The sequence below is a fragment of the Bos mutus genome, chromosome 7, assembly GCF_027580195.1.
Source record: "Bos mutus isolate GX-2022 chromosome 7, NWIPB_WYAK_1.1, whole genome shotgun sequence".
Taxonomy (NCBI): Eukaryota; Metazoa; Chordata; class Mammalia; order Artiodactyla; family Bovidae; genus Bos; species Bos mutus.
Window position 1 is genome coordinate 21,459,747 of NC_091623.1, and position 17,126 is coordinate 21,476,872.

General features: G+C 39.9%; 1 protein-coding gene across 1 annotated transcript in view; it reads left to right on the forward strand.

The window, feature by feature from the left end:
- Positions 1-17,126, forward strand: part of ADGRV1 (adhesion G protein-coupled receptor V1) — a 542,489-nt gene that overhangs the window by 105,494 nt on the left and 419,869 nt on the right. Inside the window, 5 exon segments of the mRNA XM_070373127.1 lie at positions 3,787-4,002; positions 8,255-8,470; positions 9,159-9,403; positions 10,632-10,813; positions 11,886-12,697. Of these exon segments, the coding sequence (XP_070229228.1) occupies positions 3,787-4,002; positions 8,255-8,470; positions 9,159-9,403; positions 10,632-10,813; positions 11,886-12,697 (1,671 nt within the window).

The following is a 17,126-nucleotide window of genomic DNA, read 5'->3' on the forward strand; positions in this document are numbered from 1 at the left end:
TCTGTAAAAATAGTAAGCTCTGACTTTACTAGCATCCTCTTACAAGGGTTTATAAGGTAAATGGAAGTAGGACATGTGAAAATGTGCTGTCGTGTTTTAAAACTGTTACAGTCCCAGATGAAATTTTTAGAAATGCTTATGGAATCTGGTATGACTGATCTCTTATACTATTTGTACTAGATATTGTAGCTTCTGAAATCTTCTGAAATCAATCTGGGGTTCCAAGGACAGTCCTTGTAGCAAGATCCTGAGTCTCTTTCACCTTGATCCACCCTAGATGGTTCCTTAACCAACAGAGTCTCTTTGTATCGGTGGGAAGCAATACAAAGAGATGGTGGATCTGGCAACTGCATGAGGGAAGGGGGAAAGGGCTGTGTAGTAGTGAGAAGACCTGGAAATTTGGGGGTCATCCTGAGAGTTGAGATGAAGGCCCTGGTTGAGGATAAGAATGAGGAATGAGGAGTGAGTGATGACCTGTGTTGGGCAGAGGATCTGGTTCTGCAGCTTCTATTTGGACAGAACAGCCTCTCCCCCTGGGGTCATGGCTCAGTAGCTTTGGAGGGAGCGGGGGCTGCTATCACAGAGCCGACCTGAGCTGGGGGCTCACTGTAGCTTGTTCGTTAGTCACATCTCTCTCTGAAGACCTATGACTTTAGATAGGGGTTTTTATATAAAGAGAATAATCTAGATTTCCTGGAATAAGGCAGTAAGAAAAGGAAGGAAGATTGGTGATTTTAATTTAATATCAATGTAATGTCAGTTTTAGGATAACATTAGTAAATATGATATTAAGTAGACATCTTTTAAAATATAATAAAACTATCTTAAGAAAATTGGAATTAAATAGTCGAAAGAGTTAAGATCTGCATGTTGACTGTGTTCTACCATATAGATTAAGGTTTCTTTTTTTTTTTTATTTTTAAACTTTACAAAATTGTATTAGTTTTGCCAAATACCAAAATGAATCCGCCACAGGTATACATGTGTTCCCCATCCTGAGATTAAGGTTTCTTACAAGTATATTTTGTCACCTTACTGATACGTTGTGTAGTGGGCACCGTTCTTGCCCACATTGTAATTGTAGTCCAGGACTGTAAAAGGAAATTTACTTTTTAAGGATAACTGCTATCATTAAATTTTTAGATTACAGTCAGAGTTAAAATTCTTTCACAGTAACCTATCCCTTGTTTTCTTTGCGTGATTTAGCATCAGTTACCATAGCAATACATTGAAATAAAACCCAGTAAGTAGTCTTAGTAAGAATTATAAAAGGGCTTTCTAGGTGGTGCAGTGGTAAAGAATCCACCTGCCAATGCAGGAGACCTAGGAGATGCCAGGTGAATCCCTGGGTCAGGAAGATCCCCTGGAGGAGGAAATGGCAACCCACTCCAGTATTCTTGCCTGAAAAATTCCATGGACAGAGGATCCTGGTGGGCTACAGTCTCTGGGGTCACAGAGAGTTGGACACGACTGAGCCACTGACTACAAGAATTATATGGTATAGCCCACTTTTCAAGGAACTGGAGTTTATTAAGTGAGCTAGAAGTAAAACCGGGAAGAAGGATCGCATGTAGCAGTGGCTAGCTAGGAGCTGTGGATGCTGGTGTCAGATAACTTAGGTCCAAGTGTATCATAATAAATTGTTGCCCATAAACTTTTAAAGCCCAAGTTTCCTTATGTATAGTACAGACTTATTATGGAGATTAAATGTGATAATACATGTGAAAATGAATATAGGGTCTGGCATATGGTAAGCATTAAATAAATGTGAACAATTATTAATTAAGTGGTATATGCAGGATATCACTGTGCTATGGGTTGGGAGAAACAGTCAACGTGTCTTTGTTTATGCTGGATATGTTCCTGGAACCGTGCAGCATACTTGGGGAAATTCAGACTCAGCATAAGCTATGAAGTGAAACAGTTAAAGAACAATTAAGTGCATTAGAAAGGAAACAGTAAATGTCATTTAAAATGAAGAAAAAGAATAATTCAGTGCAAACCTATGTGATATGGTCTCAATTTTAATAGGTAGAATCACGCACTTTCAGGAGACAGTGTGAGAGGAGTGGTGACGACTGGCAGAGGGCAGGACGAACAGTCAGTGCAGGAAGGGTATCTACCTGGTTTGCTGAGGAATTGCAGATAGGGAGCTGGAGCTTGGACAGACCCTTACATGATGTCTCTAAAATGTGTCCAGCAGGTTCTAGTCTAATGCCTTAGCTGACTACCTCATCCGCTTTGCACCTCTGATTCCTTATCTGTGAGACATGGACAGTGTTACCCACCACACAGAGATGGTATGGGAATTAAATTACTGGATGCAAGGAAAGTGCTTGGAACAGTGCCTGTCAAGGAGTGCACACACGTAAAATGTCATCTGCTGCTGCAACCCTGGGTTACTGCTATTTTCCCCCAATGTGCTGCTGCCAGGTCGCTTCAGTCGTGTCCGACTCTGTGCGACCCCATGGACTGCAGCCTACCAGGCTTCTCCGTCCATGGGATTCTCCAGGCAAGAACACTGGAGTGGGTTGCCATTTCCTTCTCCACCCAATGTAGTTGAATTTAATTATATAGATTTACAGTTTGTGATTTTAACTATATAATTTAGTGTGATCTGGAGCTGTTTATCATTGAAATTAAATGGTGTCATTACTTATTTTAGATTACGTTGTCTGAAAATACCCAATTTTATTCATTGTCACATGCTTTCAAATACCACCATAGTTGGAAATGTTCTAAATATGAACTCAAAATTGTTTACTTGTAATATGAGCTTGCTGATGCTTCATTTGTGTCGAAGTTCATAAAAATTGTTTTGGCGAGGGTGCTAAGTCAGAATTGAATCTAGAAGGTAAGTCAGGGAGAGTTTGTGGAGGGTCTTAAATGCCTTCAAAATAAGTTTTGTGCTCCCTAAAATCAGTGGCAAGTAAGACGAGAGTCTTAAAGATAGGCTTAGAAGTATGAAAGTAAAAGCGTAGGTAAGGACACTCTTTCTATACCAGCTTTGGCATGACTGTTAATTGAGATGGTGCAGGGGGAATAGGTTTGTGGGGAAGGACAGTTAAGCACGGAGAGAGGCAGTAATTGAATTGGAGTGTGATGATATTCAGCTCCTCTTCGAGGACAAGGAACTAAATGACTTTCCTGCTCAATTTTGTAACTGTAGTGGCTTTAAAAAAATTTATAGCATGCTGGTAACTAATTGGAAGAGCATAATTCTGTAAGTTTCATCATTACCTGTTATAATATTATGTGAAGTGATGATTAATTATCTTCTAATCATGTTTTCTTTTGAGAAATTTCTAATACCTATTAAAATAATCCTTGTGGGGTAATTATTCCTTTGCTATAATAAAAATCACCCTAGAAGTTACAGAGAGGTAGGAACTTAATTTTTGTATTCCCAACATCTAAAATTCATGCTGGTACATAGTAATCGATAAATATCTTTGCTATAAGTAGTAGAAAACACAAAATGATAACCCATTTGGTTCATGGATCTTGCTGCGGCTTCTTTAAAAACTTTTTTATTGAAGTTTAGTGGATTTGCAGTGTTCTGTGCATTACTGCTGTATAGCAAAATGATACACACACACACCCCACACATACATCCTTTTTCATATTCTTTTCCATTATGGTTTATCACAGGATGTTAATCATAGTTCTCTCTGTTATACAGTAGGACTCTCTTGTTTGTCCATTCTATAAATTGGCTGAGGCCTCTTGATGACTTTTGACGAGTTGTTAGAATTTTGATATATTAGTTTTTCTTCTGTCTTTCAGTTCCAAACTCTCCACGCCTGGGGCCTAAGGTAGAAGCTATTGCTGAATTAATTATCATTGCCAATGATGATGCCTTCGGAACTCTTCAGCTCTCAGCACCAGTTGTTCGAGTAGCAGAAAATCATGTTGGACCCATTATCAATGTGACAAGAACAGGAGGAACATTTGCAGATGTTTCTGTGAAGTTTAAAGCCGTGCCAATAACTGCAGTAGCTGGTGAGAAAAGACATCTAAGGAGCAGTGAATTGTTTTGAGGGAAGTTGTATCCTTGATTAACAAAACCAGTCAAAGATGTAGTGAGAAAAATCAACCAGAAAGCAGTAATACCCTTGCATCTTTTTAAGGCACAAATCTAGACTTTTTATTTATGTATTTATGACACTGATTTTGCAAAATTTGTAAAAGCTGTTGGCAAATTGTATATGGATTTAAAAGGTTAATATGCACAAACCAATGAAAAGTAAACCAAAGAAAGCATTGTTAGGCTTTCTCCCTGAGTACTTTTAAGGTTTTTGAAAGGGATTCATGTGTAAATAATAATGAGGAATGCAGGATAAAACGTGCAGCTGTATAATTGCAGTATTGCCAACAGATATGTCTCTCAACTCATTTATTCTATTGTTTGTTTATGAAGAACATGGTAGAGACAGTTACTAGCATTAACTATTTTAATGTATAAGCAGAAGGATTTTATTGCCAAATGCAAACATTAGGAGACAGTCTTCTTTCTCGTAGTTCAGTTATGGCCTCTTAGGGAGTTTTGCCTGAGAGCTATTCAGTTAGAACCTTTTTAGTGTGCACTCAAAGGTCATGTGGAGAAGGCAATGGTACTCCACTCCAGTACTCTTGCCTGGAAAATCCCATGGACGGAGGAGTCTGGTAGGCTGCAGTCCATGGGGTCGTGAAGAGTCGGACATGAGTGAGCGACTTAGCAGCAGCAGCAGCAAAGGTCATGAGTGTGAATGGATAGGATAACCCAATTGATGTTTTGAAATAAATCATTTGGATGTGATGCTTGCTTGAAAAGAAAATAAAGCAGGCTTACCTAGTCCCTGCTGTGTGTGTGAATGACATGAGTGTGTATGTATGAGTGTGTGTGTGAATGAGTGTGTATGTGTATGGGGGGAGTGTAGCCCAGAGGAATGCCTATATACAGAGGGCTTTACACTTTGACAGATCGTGAGGATTGATCCGTGTTCTGGGAAATTAGCCTCTAAAGTCCATAAGCGCATGCGTGCTAAGTCACTTCAGTCATGTCCGACTCTTTGCGACCCTGACGGACTGTAGCCCGCCAGACTCCCGTCTGTCCCTGGGATTCTCCAGGCAAGAATACTGGAGTGGGCTGCCATGCTCCTCTAGGGGATCTTCCTGACCCCAGGGACTGAACCTGCATCTCTACCTCTCTCTTTTCCTCATTTGCTGTCTGACCAGAGACAAAGCCACCCCAAGTGATACGCTTTTGTCGTCGTTGTTCAGTCATGTCCGACCTCTGTGACCCCCATGAACTGTAGCACGCCAGGCTCCTCTGTCCTCCACTGTTTCCTGGTGGTGTTGATGGTCAGTCGCTAAGTCCTGCCTGACCCTTTGTGACCCCATGGACTGAAGCATGCCAGGTTCCCTGTCCTTTATTATCTCCAGGAGTTTGCTCAAATTCATATCCATTGAGTCACTGATGCCATCCAACCATCTCATCCTCTGTCATCGCCTTCTCCTCTTGCCCTTAATCTTCTCCAGCATCAGGGTCCTTTTTAGTGAGTCAACTCTTCACATCAGGTGGCCAAAATATTGGAGCTTCAGCTTCAGCGTCGTCCATTCAGTGAATGTTCAGGACTGATTTCCTTTAGGATTGACTGGTTTGATCACCTTGCTGTCCTAGGAACTCTCAAAAGTCTTCTCCAACACCACAGTTCAAAAGCATCAATTCTTTGGTGCTCATCCTTCTTTATGGTCCAAATCTCACATCTATACATGACTACTGGAAAAACCATAGCTTTGACTTTATGGACTTCGGTTGGCAAAGTGATGTCTCTAGTTTTTAATATGCTGTCTAGGGTTGTCATACCTTTTCTTCTAAGGAGCAAGTGTCTTTTAATTTCATGGCTGCAGTCACTATCTGCAGTGATTTTGGAGCCCAAGAAAATAAAGTCTGTCACTGTTTCCATTGTTTGCCCATCTATTTGCCATGAAGTGATAGGACTGGATACCATGATGTTAGTTTTTTGAGTGTTGAATTTTAAGCCAGCTTTTTCATTGTCTTCTTTCACCCTCATCAAGAGACTCTTTAGTTCCTCTTCACTTTCTGCCATTAAAGTGGTATCATCTGCATTTCTGAGGTTATTGATATTTCTCCTGGCAGTCTTGATTCCAGTTTGTGATTCATCCAGCCTGGCATTTTGCATGAATTAATGGCACTCTGCTTAGAATTTAAATAAGAAGTATGACAACATGCAGCCTTGTCATACTCCTTTCCCAATTTTGAACCAGTCCATTGTTCCTGTTCTGTTCTAACTGTTGCTTCTTGACCCACATACAGATTTCTCAGGAAGCAGGTAAGGTGGTCTGGTATTCCCATCTCTTAAAGAATTTTCCACAGTTTGTTGTGATCCACACAGTCAATGGCTTTAGCACAGTCAATGAAGCTGAAGTAGATGTTTTTCTGGACTTCCCTTGCTTTTTCTGTGATCCAACGGATGTTGGCAATTTGATCTCTTATTTCCTCTGCCTGTTTGAACTTAGCTTTTACATCTGGAAATTCTTGGTTCATGAACTGCTAAAGCCTGGTTTGAAGGATTTTGAGCGTTACCTTGCTAGCATGTGAAATGAGGGCAATTGTATGGTAGTCTGAACATTCTTTTGCTTTGCTCTTTTTTGATTTGGAATGAAAACTAGATCTTTTCCATTCCTGTGACCACTGCTGTTTTCTAAATTTGCTTCCATATTCAGTATAGCACTTTCACAGCATCATCTTTTAGGATTTGAAATAGCTCAGCTGGAGTTCTGTCACATCCACTAGCTTTGTTCATAGTGATTCTTACTAAGGCCCTCTTGACTTTACACTCCAGGATATCCAGCTGTAGGTGATTGACCACACCATCCTGCTTATCCAGGTCATTAAGACCTTTCTTCTATAGTTCTTTTTTGTATTATTGCCACCTCTTCCTAATCTCATTTGGTTCTGTTAGGTCCTTACTGTTTCAGTCCTTTATTGTGTCCACCCTTGCATGAAATGTTCCCTTGATATCTCCAGTTTTTTCTTTTTTTTTTTTTTAAGAGTTCATGAATGCTTTATTTTATTTATCTAATTTCTTTTTATTTTATTTTTTAACTTTACAATATTGTATTGGTTTTGCCATCTATCAAAATGAATCCGCCACAGGTATACATGTGTTCCCCATCCTGAACCCTCCTCCCTCCTCTCCAGTTTTCTTGAAGAGATCTCTAGTCTTTCCCATTTTATTGTTTTCCTCTACTTCTTTGCACTGTTTTTTTTTTTTAAGATGATCTTCCTATCTCTCCTTGCTATTCTCTGGAACTCTACATTCAGTTGGGTGTATCTTTTCCTTTCTCCCTTGCCTTTCACTTCTTTTCTTTTCTCAGCTGTTTGAAAAGCCTCCTCAGACAACCACTTTGGCTTCTTGCATTTCTTTTTCTCTGGGGTTTGGCCATCATCTCCTGTATAATATGTTGAACCTCTGTCCGTAGTTCTTCAGGCACTCTGTCTATCAGATCTAATCCCTTAGAATCTATTTGTCACTTCCATGGTATAATCGTAAGGAATTTGATTTAGGTCATACATGAATGCTGCTAAGTCGCTTCAGTCGTGTTCGACTCTGTGCGACCCCATAGGTGGCAGCCCACCAGGCTCCCCCATCACTGGGATTCTCCAGGCAAGAACACTGGAGTGGGGTGCCATAGAGGGGTATACATTAGCAGCTTTTAATCCAACTCTGTAGAAACATTTTTGTTTTCCAGCTGTAAGATTGATGATATTGACATACCCGTCTCTGGGCAGCAGTGTAATTGGTTTCCCCAGTGAGATGAGAATTCTTGTTTTGTTCGTTTTGAATGTACCCTACATATTTGTTTATTTTTGTAAATAAGGGGCCATCTCGTGGTAGTGAATGATTCTTTACGTTCATGTGCCTGTCCATATCTATATGTCTGTGTGTATTTGTGGCATCCATATGTGTATATGGCATGTAGAACACTATGGATATGTATTTCTAAAAATGAAGGCATGAGCTTGAATAGCCAGGATGGTTTTTCCTTATTGTGTTGTATCAAACCCATTTTATTCTTGCAAGAGAGATGAAATCTTCTGTTTAAAATAAACGCAATCCCTGTCCTCAGAAACGTCTTGCGAAGTATGCCCATAAATTGTGATACGCCATAGTATTTCCCTAGTATATGGGGAGTTTATTATCATGTCCTAGAAGAAGTTTTAGCATTTTTCTTTTTGTCTTTGTAGGTGAAGATTATAGTATAGCTTCATCGGACGTGGTCTTACTAGAAGGGGAAACCAGTAAAGCTGTGCCAATATATATCATTAATGACATCTACCCTGAGCTGGAAGAATCTTTTCTTGTGCAGCTGCTGAATGAAACAACAGGAGGGGCGAAGCTCGGGGCGTTAACAGAGGCGATCATTATTATTGAGGCCTCTGATGATCCCTATGGATTATTCGGTAATGAGACTAGTCCAAGTCTCTTACTTATTTGTATAGATTCATACATTTATTTTTAGAGCCTCAAAACTGATTTAATCTTGTTTCCTTTAAACCTGCTATTACTGATATATAAGGACATCTATGTATGTTCACCACCTGTGGTTAGAAATCAACCTCTTAGCATAAACCTAGAGATCATACACTTTTAGGCTTTTAGGTCAGATCTGGCTCCTGGATGTATTTTGTGAATCTTAGACCAATTGTTAAAAGAACTGATTTACAGAAATTTGTACAAAAATCTGAATTTCTGAGCTTTCTTTATAGTAAAAAAAAGTATGGTGACATCAAGCCCCCCTTTTTGCATAGCATCAGTCTTCAAAGCAAAATACCAGCCACCAGGCTTGTACCATGCCATTCACCCCAGAAGTCATAGGACCCACTTCACTCATGACTGATACATGTCTGACCTCTGTGGGCATCTGAGTTTATGATTTCTGGTTCTATCGTAATGAAAAATAATTTGGAAAATTTGTCAGGCAGGACTGAGCAATTTGTATCATAGCATGTTTCTCTGATTTTGTGGAGTTTAGCCTCTTAGATTGCTCAGGGGTGGGGGGGAATTATTGGCTGTAGGGTGGCAGTTGGTTTGCTCTATGTTGACTTAGTTTTACTTTGTATTTGAAATTATCTCTGCTTTGCCCTTTAGGTTTTCAGATTACTAAACTTATTGTAGAGGAACCTGAGTTTAACTCAGTGAAGGTAAACCTGCCAATAATTCGAAATTCTGGGACACTCGGCAATGTTACTGTTCAGTGGGTTGCCACTATTAATGGACAGCTTGCTACTGGCGACCTGCGAGTTGTCTCAGGTAATGTGACCTTTGCCCCTGGGGAAACCATTCAAACCTTGTTGTTAGAGGTCCTGGCTGACGACGTTCCGGAGATTGAAGAGGTGAGAGGAATGGCTAGTCTAGAATGACACTGTAAACCGTATCTTGTCTTATAGTAATTAGAACAGATGCCTGTTGTTGTGACATTTATAGAGGTGTCCGATAAATTATTTCTGTGAGAATGTTCACAGTTTGGTAGTGATCACTTTGGAAAGTGATCCTTATAGAAAACAAAAACAAGAATATTTTAGAAATAGGTCTCATACTTCTTCACATACTAGTTTACTAGTATAAGATTTTTTTTTGTACAATTATATTTTTCTACATTTTGGTTAAGTGATTAAAAATATATAATCTGGCAGAAAGTTTGCTATATAGTTTCACATAAAAATTTGTTTGTATTCATAATCTCTCTTGGCTTGAGTGTGAGCCAATCAATCTTAATTATATGTGGATTTTGATTTTTCTTCTCATTCATTTATTCTTTAGGATTTACTCTGTGACAAATTCCATGTGAGATTTACTTGCCTGATATTTATTTTTCATGATAAAGAAGTGCAGTGGCAAATAAAGATAGCGTCTCAGTGGGGAAGTTGATTCATCACTGACATATTGGCTGAAGATAATTTTATTTTATGAAATTCAAGTATTATTAAAACCTGGAGCTCATAAAATTAGATTTAACAGCATTTATTCTTTAATAGTGTCAAATTTTTGTAGAAGGGAAGGCCATAAAATTTCAGTTGAGTGCTAATTGTGTCATTACTCACTTCTTAAATATTAGTTATTAGTTAATACATATAAAACATTTCTCTTTCCTTTCCTCTAAATTTAGGTGACATCATGATGTATTTTTGTTTCAAATTTTATCAGAGAATTTCCCCTTATGAGAATGTGGGAAATAAAGCATAATAAATGAACTATTCATAAAACACATATGCAATATTCTCCCTTCGTAAAAAAGTGTGTAGGGATTACAAGTATGTTATTGAAGTGGTAAACATAAAGAGGCATCTTAAAATTGATTCACACGATTGTGTAACAGAATATTAAGGAACTTAAACAGCCTGTATTTCTTACATGCAGTCATGCTCTAGTGTTAAAGTTGGTGAAGGATTGTTCTGTTACATGTTGGGTTTGTAAATGTAGTGGAGGAGTTTCTTTATGTTCATTCGTGTTACACTATATTGTGTTCTTGTATGGATATCTTTGATTTTTTTTTTCTTGCATCATGTTTATTCTAATTTCAGAACCGGGATTCTGTTAAGAAAGTTTTCACTGTATTTTTAGGTTATCCAAGTGCAACTAACTGATGCCTCTGGTGGAGGTACTATTGGGTTAGATCGAGTGGCAAATATTATTATTCCTGCCAATGATAATCCTTATGGTACAGTAGCCTTTGTTCAGTCGGTTTCTCGTGTTCAAGAGCCCCTGGAGAGAAGTTCCTGTGCTAACATAACTGTCAGGAGAAGGTATATGGGATGGCTGCTTGGGACTTGTGGGGTGGTGGAAAAGGATCTCTTGCACAATCCAATAATTTAATTATGGTAGTTTTTACATAACGTAAAATATTTTACAGGTTATTATAATCTGTTAATTAAATTATGCATATCACTATGAAGTACTCATTATTTTCCCATACCTTTTATTAGTGAAATGGGTTATACATCATTTGGCTTTCTAACTGCAGACATTTATTGCTTTAATTGGTGATTTGTTTGAATTAGAACTTAAAACAACTGGTTTCTAAATTGAGGATCAGATGCCATATGAAGTAGTTGATTTTCAGGTTCTTATCTTCTCCTCCCTTTCTTTTGTGAGGCAGCATACCATTCACTTGGAGAAGGCAATGGCACCCCACTCCAGTACTCTTGCCTGGAAAATCCCATGGATGGAGGAGCCTGGAAGGCTGCAGTCCATGGGGTCGCTAAGAATCAGACACTACTGAGCGACTTCACTTTCACTTTTCACTTTCTTGCATTGGAGAAGGAAATGGCAACCCACTCCAGTGTTCTTGCCTGGAGAATCCCAGGGACGGGGGAGCCTGGTGGGCTGCCGTCTGTGGGGTCGCACAGAGTCGGACACGACTGAAGTGACTTAGCAGCAGCATACCGTTCACTGAGCTCCTTCAGAAATAGAAAAATAGGTGGTCTTGCAACCTTGTGGCAAGTAATTAACATTTACATTTCTTGGAAACGTACCCATGTCGGTATCATTCATTGTTAGTTTCAGTGAAAGTTAGTAGTGAAGATTCATTTTCTAACTCTTCTCGAAAGTTCTGGAATGGATACGATTTGCATATCTTGCAAGATATTTTCATAGCTGGGTTAAAAATAAATATTACCTGAATGAAAATGAACCAGGTTTCCTTACATGAGAAAACTCAGTGAGACATAGAAAGCTAATTAAGAAGCATGGTTGTGTCTGTGCTAGTACCTTATCCACTTAAAAAAAGTGGAAGCCACAGTCAGCGTTCTCGCCTCTGCGTGTAATGCACAGATTGCTTTGAATGCCTAACCTGTCTCTTGTCACTCCACGTTTTAGCGGAGGGCACTTTGGTCGGCTGCTGTTGTTCTACGGCACTTCTGATATTGATGTAGTGGCTCTTGCAGTTGAGGAGGGTCAAGACTTACTGTCCTACTATGAATCGCCAATTCAAGGGCTGCCTGACCCACTCTGGAGAACTTGGGTGAATGTCTCTGCGATGGGGGAGCCTCAGGACACTTGTGCCACTTTGTGCCTCAAAGAACACGCGTGCTCAGCCTTTTCCTTTCTCAGTGCTTCTGAAGGCCCCCAGTGTTTTTGGATGACTTCATGGACCAGCCCAACCGCTAACAACTCCGACTTCTGGACCTACAAGAAAAACGTGACCAGAGTAGCATCTCTTTTTAGCGGTCAGGCTGTGGCCGGCAGTGACTATGAGCCTGTGACGGGGCAGTGGGCCATCATGCTGGAAGGCGATGAATTCGCAAATCTCACCGTTTCTATTCTTCCTGATGATTTCCCAGAGATGGATGAGAGTTTCCTGATTTCTCTCCTCGAAGTTCATCTCATGAACATCACAGCCAGTTTTAAAAACCAGCCAACCATAGGACAGCCAAACACTTCTACAGTTGTCATAGCATTAAATGGTGATGCCTTTGGAGTGTTTGTGATCTACAGTATTAGTCCCAACACCTCCGAAGATGGCTTATATGTCGAAGTTCAGGAGCAGCCTCAAAGCACAGTGGAGATGGTGATCCACAGGACAGGGGGCAGCTTAGGTCAGGTGACAGTCGAATGGCGTGTCGTTGGTGGAACAGCTACTGAAGGTTTAGATTTTATAGGTGCTGGAGATATTCTGACTTTTGCTGAAGGTGAGTGATGGTTCTCAATGGATTTCAGTTCCCCCTGGGAAAGTCATTATAGTCCATTTTTAGGATAGTGTTCATATGCATTCTTACTATGTACATTCTTGCTAATATGTAAAAGTGAATGAAAAAAGTCGTGGTTGGTTTGTTAATGGTTGACCTGACATATAGAGGGCTGATGGGGCCCTACACGTGTTATCTTTTTAGTTGAATAAAAAGAGAAGAGGGAATGTGAGGATTTTATCCCTTTTATGTGTGATAGCAGAGCCTTTAAGGAAATGTAGAAGCATATCTAAAGCCAGTTTTAATTTTGTAAAGGAAGTTATAAGAACGAGCCATGTATCCACAATTAAACATGTGAGTAAAAAGTATTGATAGTCAAGAAATGGGAAGCTTTTTCATATGCACTCACAAATCAGGCTAAACCTCCAAAGAAAATAACAAGTATAAGGGCTTCCCTAGTGGCTGAGTGGTAAAGAATCTGCCTGCCAATGCAGGAGACACAGGTTCGGTTCCTGGGTTGGGAAGATCCCCTGGAGAAGGAAATGGCAACCCACTCCTGTATTCTTGCCTGGGAAATCCCATGGACAGGGTGAACTGGTGTGCTATAGTTCATGGGGTCACAAAGAGTTGGATATGACTTAGCAACTAAACAACAGCAACAGCATAAATAGTATAAACTTGGGCTTCCCTGGTTGCTCGGATGGTAAAGAATCTGCCTGCAAGCAGGAGACCTGGGTTTGATCCCACACCACTCCAGTTTTCTGGCCTGGAGCATTCCATGGACAGAGGAGCCTGGCAGGCTACAGTCCATGGGATCGAAGAGAGTCACACGACTGAGTGACTTTCACTTCACTGGGTGACTTTATTCATGTTATATTAAGTGTAGTGACCTAGTGAGAGATGAGCTTGTAATACTGGTCCTAGACTTGAATGGGATCACTATTTAAAATTTTCATGAACAGTGAAATTATAGAGAACTTGGAAGATAATTAGGATTAGTGCAGATTTACCAATTCTTTTCCAGGGTTGATTCAATCACCAAGTATTTGAAAATTTTGAACGTTCATATATTTAAAATAGTTTTCTTTGGATGAAAGAAAGATATCTTTACTGAAATCATTATTTAACTCATGATTTGGGCACTTATAAATTCCATATGGCTTTTTAACATAGGTTTTTTTCTGATTGAAAATAATTATACTCATAAAAGCTTCAAGTTATACAATAAAATGAAGGAAGTAAATGTTATTCGCAATTTCATATCTTAGAGCAATTCATTGCATATTTTATCCTTTAATGCATATACTTTTTTTGGAAACAGTAATTAGGGGTTATGATGCATATAGATTATACTTTTGAAACATCTAATAAGCATTACATTTTAGAGTAACTTTTTAAGATAGTTTAAAACTTGTCTATAATGGTTGGACTTGTGCTTAGTCACTCAGTCGTGTCTTACTCTCTGCAGCCCTGTGGGCTGTAGCTTGCCAGGCTCCTCTCTCTATGGGATTTTCCAGGCAGGGATACTGGAGTGGGTTGCCATTTCCTTCTCCAGGGAATATCTTCCTGACCCAGGAATCGAACCCGTGTCTCCTACATTGTAGATGGATTCATTACCTGCTGAGCCATCAGGGAAGCCCTCTATAATGGTTATTTCCTAGTAATTGATTTTGGGAACAATGGAATACTGATACACTTGATGTGGGAGGTATGTATGTGCATAGGTCAGCAATTGGTAACATTTTCCCCTATTTCAAGGAAAGTAATGAAAATTTGAGGAGGGAATGGAGATGAAAATTTAAGATTAGCTGTTTTAGTGGCTTTGGTAACTATGAAGAATTTATCATGTAATGTAGTACCATTACAACAGTTAGTATTAACCTGGAGTTGTAACTTTAGCATCATGCAAAATGGACTATATTTTGTAGTTGACCTGTATTCTCAGATAATATATATTCTCTTGAAGCAGTCTTAACACTGAATTGATAAAACATACAGGGTCATGGGGATTCCCAGGTAAGTGGGAAGTGGTAGGAATCTGCCTGCCAGTGCAGGAGACAGAGAGATGCAGGTTCAATCCCTGGGTTGGGAAGATCCCCCAGAGTAGGAAATGGCAACCCATTCCAGTATTCTTGCCTGGAAAATTCCATGGACAGAGGCACCTGGCGGGCTACAGTCCATGGGACCGCAAAGAGTCGGACATGCCTGAGCACACGTGTGCACTTGCACGCCAGCGTCATGAAACAGAGAACATGGATTCACACCTGCTTTTTCCTTTGTCCTGCTTTTTCTCACCCTTTCAGCCTCTTTCAAAACAGTGAATTAGATGGGGACCACTGTAGGCTGAACAGCAGAATCAGTGTTGGGTTTGGGGGTGTTCAGTGGTCTGTCTACAAGTGGGGTCCTAGACTAAATCACAGAGTAAATTCTTGGCCCTGTTGCTGTCACACATTGCTTTGAGGTCCTCTTCTGCCTCCTTCCCTTATTGTCCACATCCTGAGAACTAGTATTTGATGTTGTCATCTCATCTGGCTCCCCTAAGACTTATCCATTTAGGTGGCTTCTTTGCCTCAGAATCTCATTTTGACCACTATTCCCTAAGTGTCCTTGGTCTTTCAGGGAAGTTTTGGGCTGGTTATCTGAAAATCATTCACAGTAACACCAGGATGAGAATGAGATCCATCTTTCTGGAAGGAACTATATCTAAACAGTAGTTGCTTCAGGGTCTCTTCCCCTAGCTAGGTCACAGTTCTAGGCTAGACACCAGGAATAAAACCAGGATTCCTTGAAATAATTCTACCCTTTAACTTTCCAAATTCAAAATTTCCTTTCCACAGTCTGTCCATGTTAATGAAATTTTACAGTGCTTTATAAGTGAAAAGGATATACAGGCTAATATACCAGTTCAGTCGCTCAGTTGTGTCTGACTCTTTGCGACCCCATGGACTGCAGCACTCCAGGCTTCCCTGTCCAACACCAACTTACTTACCATGAGCTTACTCAAACTCATGTCCATTGAGTCGGTGATGCCATCCAACCATCTCATCCTCTGTCGTCCCCTTCTCCCCCAGCTTGCAATCTTTCCCAGCATCAGGGTCTTTTCCAATGAGTCAGTTCTTTTTTTTTTTTTAAATTTTATTTTATTTTTAAACTTTACATAATTGTATTAGTTTTGCTAAATATCAAAATGAATCCGCCACAGGTATACATGTGTTCCCCATCCTGAACCCTCCTCCCTCCTCCCTCTCCATACCATCCCTCTGGGTCGTCCCAGTGCACTAGCCCCAAGCATCCAGTATCGTGCATCGAACCTGGACTGGCATCTCGTTTCATACATGATATTTTACATGTTTCAATGCCATTCTCCCAAATCTTCCCACCCTCTCCCTCTCCCATAGAGTCCATAAGACTGTTCTATACATCAGTGTCTCTTTTGCTGTCTCGTACACAGGGTTATTGTTACCATCTTTCTAAATTCCATATATATGCATTATTATACTGTATTGGTGTTTTTCCTTCTGGCTTACTTCACTCTGTATAATGGGCTCCAGTTTCATCCACCTCATTAGAACTGATTCAAATGTTTTCTTTTTAATGGCTGAGTAATACTCCATTGTGTATATGTACCATAGCTTTCTTATCCATTCATCTGCTGATGGACATCTAGGTTGCTTCCATGTCCTGGCTATTATAAACAGTGCTGCGATGAACATTGGGGTATACATGTCTCTTTCCCTTCTGGTTTCCTCAGTGTGTGTGCCCAGCAGTGGGATTGCTGGATCATAAGGCAGTTCTATTTCCAGTTTTTTAAGGAATCTCCACACTGTTCTCCATAGTGGCTGTACTAGTTTGCATTCCCACCAACAGTGTAAGAGGGTTCCCTTTTCTCCACACCCTCTCCAGCATTTATTTTTTGTAGACTTTTGGATCGCAGCCATTCTTACTGGTGTGAAATGGTACCTCATAGTGGTTTTGATTTGCATTTCTCTGATAATGAGTGATGTTGAGCATCTTTTCATGTGTTTGTTAGCCGTGTGTATGTCTTCTTTGGAGAAATGTCTATTTAGTTCTTTGGCCCATTTTTTGATTGGGTCATTTATTTTTCTGGAGTTGAGCTGTAGGAGTTGCTTGTATATTTTTGAGATGAGTTGTTTGTCAGTTGCTTCATTTGCTATTATTTTCTCCCATTCTGAAGGCTGTCTTTTCACCTTGCTAATAGTTTCCTTTGATGTGCAGAAGCTTTTAAGGTTAATTAAGTCCCATTTGTTTTATTTTGATTTTATTTCCAATATTCTGGGAGGTGGGTCATAGAGGATCCTGCTGTGATGTATGTCGGAGAGTGTTTTGCCTATGTTCTCCTCTAGGAGTTTTATAGTTTCTGGTCTTACGTTGAGATCTTTAATCCATTTTGAGTTTATTTTTGTGTATGGTG